Source organism: Nicotiana tabacum, chromosome 1 (genome assembly GCF_000715075.1).
Source record: "Nicotiana tabacum cultivar K326 chromosome 1, ASM71507v2, whole genome shotgun sequence".
Taxonomy (NCBI): domain Eukaryota; kingdom Viridiplantae; phylum Streptophyta; class Magnoliopsida; order Solanales; family Solanaceae; genus Nicotiana; species Nicotiana tabacum.
Window position 1 is genome coordinate 192,513,985 of NC_134080.1, and position 12,051 is coordinate 192,526,035.

The following is a 12,051-nucleotide window of genomic DNA, read 5'->3' on the forward strand; positions in this document are numbered from 1 at the left end:
TGTTTCTGCAAGGTTAGTACTAAATTTTGCAAATACGAATTATTTAAATTACCTGGTCCCCCTTCTTGTGGTTCACTGGGGGTTGCTCCGTTTTCAGAATTATCAAGACCAGAACGGGGGTTCTCCAATGTATTATTATTAGGAGTTGGTGTAGGTGGCGCAGCAGGCAATCGACTAACAAGTGCCTGAAGAGCTTTGCCGACCTGTGCATCAATTAGCTTTTGCAAAGCTTCAGTTGTAACTCCTTCAAAATGTTCAGATTGCTCTTGTTGATCAGCATGAGATTCAGTAACAGGAGTGCCTTCACGAGATTGACGTGGTGAATTTAGAGGAGAGGGAACCACGTTATCTTGATTTTGATGTATTTGATTCTCATGGTTTCCCAATGTGTTATTACTATTGTTGTCGGCGTTGTTCTTTGACATGGTGACGTCAATAGATAAGATATAGCTTAAAAGGAAAGATTATCAGATTTCCGGTAACAGAACCAATTTGTTTAACCAAAAATCTGAGTCTTTGGTCAAAGTTAAAAAGAAATTCGGTTACTGATAATCAGGAGACAAAAATAAAATACTTTTGAGAACGATGGTAAAGAAGCAAATAGATGTGTATTTCAATAAATTCTCAATAGTCTTCCGTGTCCTTACAAATGATGATACTTCTTCCTTTTATAGATAATTCTAGGTAAAGGAATGAAGCCTCAGCTTTAATGATATAATCATGAGTAATAAATGATATTAAATAAGCCGTTATACAATCATTCCTATTAAATACCGATTTCGTAACGTATCAAGTATTTAATAATGAATTTGGACTCCTTTCTGTCACCAGATCTTTGCTTTCAATGCCTTCTATCCGTTGGCTGTAAATAATTTAAATTGGTACGAGACTCGTATCTATACGTCGTCTCGTGCCTATTTAAATTCTTCTTCCCGTGGCTGTTTCCATCCGTGCCTCTTAGTCAATTGCTGCGCTTTGACCATTTAACTAATCCACGTATCATGCCACATCATCTTTTAATATAAACTCAGTTTTTTCCCAATACAGTCGGCACCTGTGTTCTAGCTCTAGGGGGTGTGTCTTCCCTTTCTCAATTATGACGTACTCGGTTAGGTTGCCATCTAGGTCTCGGTCGGGGGCGACATCCAAATTATGGACAGTATGTCTGAAAATTTTTAATTAAAAATTACTTTGCTAGATAATATCCAAGTATGACCAAGTCTTGGTCAAAGATTGACTAGTTTCCGACCGATATCGGTGAATTTTTATATCTTTGTTGTGGGACCACTATTTCCATTGTCAAAAATATTTTCTTTGACTTTTGCAATCAATTTACTTATTTTCCGACCGATTTTGGTCGGGTTTTTTTTCAAAGATTTTGGTCGGATTTTTTTTTTCGACCAATTTCGGTCGGTATTTAGTGGATGGGTTTTGCCAGTTTTCTAGTAGTGTAGAGAAAATGACACTTTCCTAAGTTATGAACGATACAAATTTTATGACCATGATGTTGCAATGATAGACTGTTATAAGCACATCACGGAGGTTACCTCTGTTTTCGAAGATAGAAAATATGAGGAGCCAAATTCTACTATCGGTCAGGTCTTCAACAAAGATCCTCAAAAGGACAAATTTATTCGATAATATATAACCATGGCACTACTAAGCTCACATAATGTGAGGGATTATGCAGTATGTACTGCCCCTAATACCCAGAATATAATTCTTGCACAAATGCTAATTACAATGGTGCTACTATTCCTGCAGCTTCGCATAAACCTGCAATATGAGCAGCAACTGTTTGATGAAATGCCAAATGATAAGGTAGTGAGTCCTTATGGGCACGAGGTATTAATGAAATACCAAATGATAAGGTTGAGGAGAATGATGACATGATAGAAAATTGCTCCAGTTTTCCTGCTAGCCATTTACCTAAACAAAATCATATTGTTGTGGATGCTAAGAATAGGAGGAAGAAACTCATTCCAGCTGAGTTAAATGAACATAGAGCTAAAGGACTCTGTTACATTTCTAATGGAAGACATGAACCTAGAAATAAATATGAACCACGTACTCAAAGTATTCGGAGAAGAACTGGCAGTACTAGGGGAAATTCATGTGATGGTAGAGGTATATCTTTCAAGCCAAAGTTGTGGGGATGGATGCGACAAATCATGAAGTTATGGGACCGGCTTTGAAGTTAGATGATTCACATAATACCTTTCTAGACAAGGAAGATAAAGTAATGGCTGTTAAAGAGATGTTTCTTATGTAGATACTAGACAATATGAGCCTATTGACAAAGAAAACCGAAGATCAAAAACAAGTACTTCGAAAACTAGATGTAGTGGAAGAGATCTATGATATTTCTATTTCTAAAGATTATGTATTCTTCCCGATTCGTAAGACATGGATGCAAGGCATCTCAACTAGGATAGTGATACATCAGAAATGCATCCATCCATGGCTGGTGGCAGTGAGGTAACAGGCCTTTCAACTCTGCAGAATGGGATAGCAGGAAGCAGAAGTTCTGCTGAAATTGAGGATAGTTCATCGTGTTCCATAGAATCGAGCTTCAGCATATTGGATGGAACAACTTCAAGCCTTGTTTCTGTCTAAGCTTGTTGTTTTTGATGCTAATGCTCCACTTCTGGTGGTTTTTGGATCATCACACATCCTTGCTGAGAGCTCTGCTGTGCCAAGTTCAGTTAGTGAGTTTTCACCTATTGTTTCAAGGTGTACAAGATCTTTTGCTCTAGTTAATGCCAATAAGTATATCAAAGGGTGGTGTTAAAGATTTGTGTCGTCAAGTTGCAAGCTCCTTAAATGAAGCTTCTATTCAAGATATTGAGGAAGCAAAGAAAGACACGGCAGTTGCTGAGAAGTATTTAGGGAGAGTGAAGGATCTAAACTAACTAAGTATTATACTTCTTAATGGTCCTTGGATTGTGACTGTTGAAGATAACTCAAGGCAAAAACAAGTCCAGCAATTTAGGAACTTATTCCGTGTTTAGTTGTCTATTGACTCAACTATTTCCTCTAACAATTTTACTTTAGATGAACAGATCATGAAAGAAGAATATGTTGCAGTCTACGAACGCTTGACAAATGATTGGGAAGAGCATATCACCACTAGAAATCAGGGAAAAACCTATCAAGCCATACCGACCTGAAAGTACAAGAGGAAGGGTGAATTGTATATTTTTAAATTTAATCTCTTATTAGTTGACTAGTTTGTTAATTAGTCGACTAGATGTAATGACCTAACAGTTATAATAGCAGAAAGTAAAACACCGAAAGTAAGTGCAGGAATTAAAGATACCGGAATTTTATATTGGTTCGGATTCAATGAGAATCCTAGTCCAGTCCCCTTGGGTTGCAAGGGAATTCTCTTTAGTAAATGCATTTCTCCGAGTACAATGGAAATGACTTGATAACTCAGTTCCTATAACACTCGTCTCTTTTGATACAATGTCTCACCAGTATTGTACTCTCCTTTTTTCTCTGACTTGTTACACATCAGATCTTAGAAAACTGCAATGTTTGCTTGCAGTAGAACAAAGAGAGGGTGTTTTGGTTCGATGAAAGTATATTTGTCTAAGGCTTAAAGCTGGGTATAAATACTTTGGTGAATATCGTTTGTTGACGAGGCTTGACAACCCAAGAGATTTGATCCTTGGAAGGAGATTGATTCTTTCCAAGAATAAGATTGTTTGCCATTGCTCTTCCTTGATAGCTTTCCTTCAACAATTGTTTATGATGAAGGTTTACTCCTTGATTGTTGGTCTTTCCGAAATTAGCCGCTCGGCAACTCTTCACAGAATCTTCGATATTCCGGATTTGAATGTGCTGGCCTTGATTAATGCCTTAAGTTTAGGCTTGCTTGATTCTTTCCATCGCAGCTGTCCGTAATCTTTGCTGATTGATTTCTTTCCTTAGGCATCCAGATTTGCTAATTGATTCGTAATCTTTGCTGATTGATTTCTTTTCCTAAGCATCAAGATTGACTTCAGCGATCTTGTAGTAGCTCCTTGATTCCTTGTTCTTCTGTAATTGATTTCCTACGCAGATATATTATTTGCATCATTAAAACTAGATCTAACAATCTCTCCATTTTTTATGATGACAAAATAATATATAGGTGTAAACACCAATTGACTTCCCTGTGTTTTACTCCCCCTCAATGTATGCAGTTGACTAGTCCATGGTACTCCCCCTCAGTTCATGCAATTGACTAGCCCATGGTTAGAGCCGACTCCTGCCATAAAGGATGCTACTTTTGCCATGGTCAACTATACCTGTACAGGTACAACATATACTCTTCTCCCCCTTTTTGGCATCAGCAAAGAGGGAACAAACCAAGAACTAAACATAATATATAGCATCAAACAGTAGAGTTATGGTCCAAAAAAACAGAAATTATCCAATGGCTGAGAAAACAACCCAAAAACAGCACAGCAAAAAAAATATTGTCTCAAACAACCGCATTAACATCGCAAAAAATAAGTGAGGGTGTTGCAGATGGCCTCCTTCAATTGTTCAAAGCTAGCATTGGCTGAGATGCTCATTCCATCCAACCTGTCATGAATTTCCCTGAAGGCTTTGACAGCGTTCTCCCTAACTCTGAGAACAACAACTCTAATCTTGGACACATCAGACCTTGTTTCCTTGGAGATGGCATGAATGTCACCAACAGTAGATTGAGTGGCTGTGAGAAGATTTTTGATTTCAGAGAGTTGAGAGTCAATAGCACGAAGCTTGTCACCAAGATCAGGATTACCAGGTCTGGGATGAGGGACAGAGGGTTTAGGTTTGGACTCTATACGAGCATGCTTTGCTTCACTTTCGTGCTTCATAACCCAGGAGCCCTTCACATTCACATATCTCATACTAGCAAAGGCTCTAGAATTGTAAGACTTCAAAACAGTGATGAAAGGATAGTTGGACATGGAAATTTGATGAGCTTCCAGAATGTGAGTGATTGCCATGCCATAGGGTAGACTGGTGGGATCTTCAGCACTTTCAATCATGAAATTAATAACCTAGGAGTACAACTTGATTTTGAGTTTGGTCACAAGGTAGTATACTAAGAAAGTGTCTCTTTGAGAGAAGGTTGAAAAGGAACCAGTGCGGGGAAGCAAAGTAGTTGCTATAATGTGGGCCAGAACTCGAGTTTCGAAACTAACATCACTAGGACCTAACTGGTTGGGAAGGGAGTCAAAGGGACACTCAGCAATACACTATTTGACTTGGTCAAATAGTGTATTGCTGAGTGTCAAAAGAAATTTCAAAGTCATCAGGCCAGGTGTTTTTGAAAAGCATAGTAAAACCATAACATTGATACTGAAAGAGCGAATCAAACAGGGCATAATCAAGAATAATGCGCTTACGTAACAATAAGGATTCCAACCTATCAGGCTTACTAGAACGAAGATTATCATAAAACATCTTTACCAGGGGTTCATATACCTTAGGCGGAGGAATAGAGAGGAACTTAACCCACCCTTGATGAATAAAGAGGTTTTTTACCTTGCAATTCAGGGCTTCCATATCGTCAAGGTCGACTACCCTTCCATGAGCAACGGGCTTGTCCTTCAGAGCAATGAAAAGATCCCTATTTGGAGAATCCAAGGAGTTTAGGTCAGATTCGAGAGAGATAGAAAAATCAATCTTGGATTTCTTTGGGGTAGAGGAAACAGGGGGTTCTTCCATGGGTCGTTTTCCTGGGGCTTTTTCTCCTAAGAGTTGAGAGTGATCATAGAAATCTCCCTGAGAAGATGCGAAACCCTCAGAGTGGTCGGACCCTAGGTCTACTTGTTCTGGGGGCATAGAAGGAGGTTTTGCTTTGGAGCGGGTGCTTTTTCTGGTAGAAGCAGAGGGATTCCTGGGATGTTTGGCCATTGAAGGGAAGTGGTTTGATCGGAGCTTTGGAGAGGGGATAATGATGAAAGTGACTGAAAGGGGTTCTCCGCCTTAAGAAGAAAGCTTCTGATGGTTGAGTACAGAAAAGGAAAAGGTGTTAGTTGAAAGGACGCGATGATTGGCTTTCCAACTTTGAACGACGAACTGATGTGAAAGAAGATAAAAGAGAGGGAAAAACGGAGGCGTAATTAATGCATGTGTAAAGTACAATCATTACACCTGTAAAAAGTACCAGCAACACACATAGGTCCTATAGGTTATTAGTTAAGCAAGTAATGCCAAGTAACTTTCTTAAAGCACAAAATCTATCCTCTAATAAAGGCTTAATAAAAATATCAGCTAACTTATCAGTAGTTCCAACAAAAGATATTTCTATGTCTCCCTTAAGAACATGATCTCTAATAAAGTGATGCTTGATATCTATATGCTTTGCTCTAGAATGATGCACATGATTTTTTGAAAGACAAATAGCACTTGAATTATCACAAAAAATTGTATAGGTTTAAAAGAAAGTTCATAGTCACCCAGTTGATGGGACATCCACAGTAATTGTGCGCAACATTGTTCAATGGCAATGTATTCAGCTTCAGTAATAGATAATTCAACTGATGCTTGTTTTTTAGTATTCCAGGATATCAATGCCTTTCCAAGTAATTGACATGTACCGCTTGTGCTTTTTCTATCTTCCTTATCACCTGCAAGGTCAGCATCTGAAAAACCTTTTAATAAAAAAGTTAGAGCGAGGATACCATAGTCCATGAGATACAGTCCAAATGAGATATCGAATAATTCTTTTTACTGCGGTCAGATGTGATTCCTTAGGAGCTGACTGAAACCTGGCACATTTACATACACTGAACATAATATTCGGTCGACTTGCCTTCAGATACAATAATGATCCAATCATTCCACGATATTTAGTTTCATCAAGAGGGATTCCATGTTCATCTTTGTCTAGATTTGTGGAAGGACTCATTGGTATGCCATTAGATTTTGTATTGCTTATGCCAAATTTTTGAATCGGTTCTTTTGTGTATTTGGTCTGACATATAAATTTTCCTTCTTCAGATTGTTGAAATTGTAGTCCAAGGAAGAATGTTAGCTCTCCCATCATGCTCATTTCAAATTCGCTTTGCATAAGATTTGAAAATTCCTTGCACATAAAAGGGTTAGCACTACCAAATATAATATCATCAACATAAATCTGAATAATGAGGTTACCTTCTGATGATCTTTTAATAAATAAGGTAGTGTCTATTTTACCTCTTGTAAAGCCATGATCAACAAGAAAGGAAATAAGTTTATCATATCAAGCACGTGGAGCTTGCTTTAATCCACACAACACCTTAGTGAGCTTGTATACATGGTAGGGAAACTTTGAATCGACAAACCCAGGCGGTTGTTTCACATATACTTCTTCCTCAATAAATCTGTTCAAAAAGGCACGTTTGACATCCATTTGAAACAACCTAAATCCTTTAAATGATGTGCATGCCAGAAGAATTCGTATGGATTCCAAACGAGCTACTAGAGCGAAGGTTTCATCATAGACGACTCCTTCCTGTTGTGAGTATCCCTAAGCAACTAGTCTGGCTTTATTTCTAACGACCTTTCCATCCTCGTTCAATTTGTTTCTGAAAACCCACTTTGTTCCGATTACAGAAACATTTTCAGGTTTGGGTATTAGATTCTACATTTGATTCTTATTGAACTGATCTAACTCTTCCTGCATTTGTTAAACCCAACTTGAATCTTTTAGCGCTTTCTCTATCTTCTTTGGTTCAATATGAGAGATTAATGCAACATTTGATTTCTTTTTGAGAGCTCTCCTGGTTTTCATTCCTTTATTTGGGTCCCCTATGATAAATTTTTGAGGATATTCAGGCTCGCTTCTCTATTCATTTGGACGCACTACATTAGCAGTTGACTCGATTAGTTGATCTGGTACATTGTTGCTGATTTCACTAGTTGACTTTATCGTAGCTGATATATCAGTCGACTCTTGAGATTTACTTGTCTCCTGAATTTCTTGAGCTTGATCTTCATCACCTACAGTAATTCTTTTCTCGACCAAGGGATTATTTTCATCGAATATAACATGTATTGATTCTTCCACACATAATGGGAATCTATTATAGACTCTAAAAGATCTACTATTTAATGAGTAGCCTAGAAAAATACCTTCATCACTTCTTGGATCGAATTTTCCAAGATTATCCATACCGTTATTGTGGATAAAACATTTACTTCCGAAGGGATGAAAGTAACTGATATTGGGACGTTTACCTTTCCATAATTCATATGGAGTCTTCTTCAGAATAGGCCTTATGAGGCAACGGTTGAGAATGTGACATGTTGTACTTACACCTTCTACCCAAAAGTAATTTGGCAGTGAATGATCTAGTAATATGGTTCTTGCCATATCTTGGAAGGTTCTATTTTTTCTTTCTACAACCTTATTCTATTGTGGTGAGCGTGGTGCAGAGAAATTATGAGTGTATCCCTGATCATTACAGAAATCTTCAAATGCTCTACTTTCAAGTTCTCCTCCATGGTCACTCTAAATTGTTGAGATCAGAAATATCTTTTCTCTTTCAACCTTTTTGCAGAAAACTTCAAAATTTCTTAATGCTTCATCCTTATGAGATAAGAAAATTACCCAAGTAAAACGTGAATAATCATCAACAATAATAAAAGCATACCTCTTTCCTCCTATACTAGCAGTTCTATTAGGCCCAAATAAATTCATATGAAGTAATTGCAAGAGTTTGGAAGTAGATACTATATCTTTATTTTTGAAAGAGTTTCTGGTCTGATTACCAACTTGACATGCATCACAGATATGAGTTCTAGAAAAATTCAGTTTGGGTAGGCCAACAACTAACTCATGTTTGAACAATTTTTCTATCAAATGCATGCTAGCATGACTAAGTTTCCTATGCCATAACCATGGATTATCAGACATAGAAGTTAAGCAAATATGACCATCTATCTTTTCAAAACCATCAAGGATATAAACATTTCCATACCTTTTTCTAGGAAGGACTATTTTACCTCATTCGTCTTCAATAGCACAATCTATTTTCTTAAAATTTACCTCATATCCTGAGTCGCATAGTTGACTTATGCTCAGGAGGTTGTAGTTGAATCTATCGATGAGATAAACTTCAGTGATGTCACAGTTGTTATTGAAGGGAATTGTTCCAGTACCAATTATTTTACCTTTTGAGTCATCCCCAAACTTAACACTTCCTCCATCAATTTTGTAACTTCTTTGAACAGGTTTTTGTCACCTATCATATGGCTGGAACATGTACTGTCTAGATACCATTTTCCTTTGCGACTTATTCTGTGGTGTTCCTGCAAAACAAAGTGATTACTTTCTTTTAGGTACCCAAGCTTGCTTGGGTCTTGGAGGGTTAGTATTACCAGATTCAGAATTGTTTTTTTGGTTTCCAAACCCATCATGAAATGTTTGCTTTACGAAAATGACAAAAAGAATATTTATGCCCACTTTTGTTACAGTAATGACACGTAACTTCTGACCCACCTTTAGGTCTTTCATTAGTGTTAGTACTAGTGGACTTAGTTCTGGATGGTGTTTTTCCAGTTGACTTATAAGTCATCTGGTTTGACCTAACAGAACTGTGACTGGTGGATTTGTGCATGCCATTGAGTTGCATTTGCAATTCCTCAAACTCTTCTTAAAGTACTTCTTTTTCGATTTCACATACTTCATGTTTGAGTTTCCAGTCTTTAACCTCTTTAGTTAGTCTCTTAAGCTCATTCATCATTTTTTGAGACTCTTTTAAAGTTAAATCAAGAATATCCTGCAATTCATTGCATCTTTCATAGTTATAAGATTTACCTCACTTGTTTCACCTCGTGCCATGAAATAGTTTTCATTTTCTTCATCTGAAGTGTCCTCATTTGTCCAACATCCTGAGGATTTGTTCATTTCATTTTCCAGAATTGTCATAAAGCAAAGATTTTCTATCTCTTCGTGGTCTGAACTATCCTCATCACTCCAGCTTCCAAAGGATTTTTTTTGTTAAAGCCTCTAGAGATCTTTCTTTTCAGTTTTGGGCACTCAGCTTGAATGTGCCCAAATCTTCCATACTCATAGCATTTTTCATCATTCTTGTCTTGATCGTTGTATTGCCTAGATCGTCTTGGTGGAATTCTTCCTTTCTTTGTATTTCTGAATCTTCTCATTAATCCATCCATGTTTCTTAATAGCATAGCAATCTCTTCTTGTAGAGCTTTAGGATCATCATCAATTTTGTTTTCAGCTATTTCAATTGAAGTCTTGAATGCAACTATTTTCTTTTTTTCTTCTTGACTAGTCTTCTTGAGATGCGTCTTTTCAAAAGCTATGAGTTCTCCTCGTAGTTCATCATAAGATAATTTATTTAGATCCTGAGATTCCAATGTGACTACTTTGGTCTGCCAAGTGGTTGGTAGGCTTCTGAGAATTTTTCTAACTTGATCACCACTGGTATAAGGCTTGTCAAATGCCTTTAGATCGCTAATCATTTTGCTAAACCTGGCAAACATCTCTTCAATAGATTCTCCTTCTTTCATTGAGAAGAGTTCGTAATCATGAACCAACATGTTAATATGTGTTTCCTTTACTTTGTTGGTTCCTTCATATGTGACCTCAAGCTTGTCCCACATTTCTTTGGCTGTGTCACAGCTCGAGATTTTCCCATATTCTTCACCACTTATAGCATTATGAAGCAGATTTCTCACTTTATTGTTAACTTGTACCACTTCCATTTGCTATTTTGTATATGAATCTATATCTTCAAGATCACCAAGTGGTGGAGTAGCAGATGGTAAGGGATAGTTCCCCCTTTTGATGACTCTCCAAACTTTGACGTCATAGGCCTTGGCAAAGATCTCCATCCGTACTTTTCAATGAGAGAAATGTTGTCCATTAAACTATGGTGGTCTAACTTGTGAAGTTCCTTCCTGAAAGAGAGCTTCTATGATAACTTGATTTGCCATGATCTTTTCTTACAAGCTGTTAAGCAAAAGTAGAATGTGAGCCTTGTTTTGATACCAATTGAAAGTACAAGAGGGGGGTGAATTGTATATTTTTAAATTTAATCTCTTATTAGTTGACTAGTTTGTCAATTAGTCAACTAGATGTAATGACCTAACAGTTATAATAGTAGAAAGTAAAACACAGAAAGTAAGTGCAGGAATTAAAAACACCAAAATTTTATACTGGTTCAGATTCAATGCGAATCTTAGTCTAGTCCCCTTGGGTTGCAAGAGAGTTCTCTTTAGTAAATGCGTTTCTCCGAGTACAATGGAAATGACTTGATGTAAATGCCTAATTTTCGCCTTTATACAAAGTAAAGAAAATCTTTAAAAAGGCTTGTAAATGCCTAATTTTTGCCTTATATATATATAATATGTATGTGTGTGTGTGTGTGTGTTTGTTCTTATTTGTGTATGTATAGGTTTTAAGAGTTGAGTAATGGTTTGATAAATGGGGTAGGGTTTGGGCTAGTGTAATTTAATTAAAATTGTGCCAAAATTGGCCCAAAATTTGAGCCCAAAGAGCCCAAACCCGGTCCAAAAGGGGGCTGCCAAGAAGAGCTTAAAACGACGTAGTTTTGTCTTGAAACTACGTCGTTTTGGTTAAGTGACAAGATTCAATCTCATCCACCCATCTTAATTTAATCCAACGGTCCTAGTTTGATCTTCATCATAGGTATTTAAAGCCTAAAATCTCCAAAAAATTTCCCCATTATTTCCTCTCTCTTCTTTCCCTCTCATCACTCTCTCTTCTCTCTCCCCCCAAGCCGCTGCCGCCGCCCCACCGCCGGCCGGAAATCGCTGCCGCCGGCAGACCACCTCCAAACACCTCCAAATTCACATCATGTAATCTCCACAACTTCCTCTTTCCATATATCCAAACCAAATCCTTCAAAAATCCCTCAAACTCCTTGAATCTTAGATCTAGGAAACTTTCCCATCACTTTTTTGCCCAAATTATTGAAGCTCCAACCACTACCACCCCACAATACCTACATCAATGGATAGAGCTCCTCAAGACCTAGCTATTGATGCCAACTTCACCCTGAAAATCCGGCGACCAAAATCTGGCGACCTCCCCGA

The 12,051-nt window shown here is 37.5% G+C and overlaps 1 protein-coding gene across 1 annotated transcript; it reads right to left on the bottom strand.

The window, feature by feature from the left end:
* Positions 1-9,912: 9,912 nt before the first annotated feature.
* On the bottom strand, positions 9,913-10,698 carry LOC142164594 (uncharacterized). The gene has a single exon (XM_075222561.1). It carries the CDS (start codon positions 10,696-10,698, stop codon positions 9,913-9,915), a length of 786 nt encoding a protein of 261 aa, XP_075078662.1.
* Between the last annotated feature and the right edge of the window lie 1,353 nt (positions 10,699-12,051).

Bases quoted from the DNA above. Each gene is read 5' to 3' on its own strand.
- LOC142164594 (XM_075222561.1), bottom strand. From the start codon at position 10,698: ATGGAAGTGGTACAAGTTAACAATAAAGTGAGAAATCTGCTTCATAAT.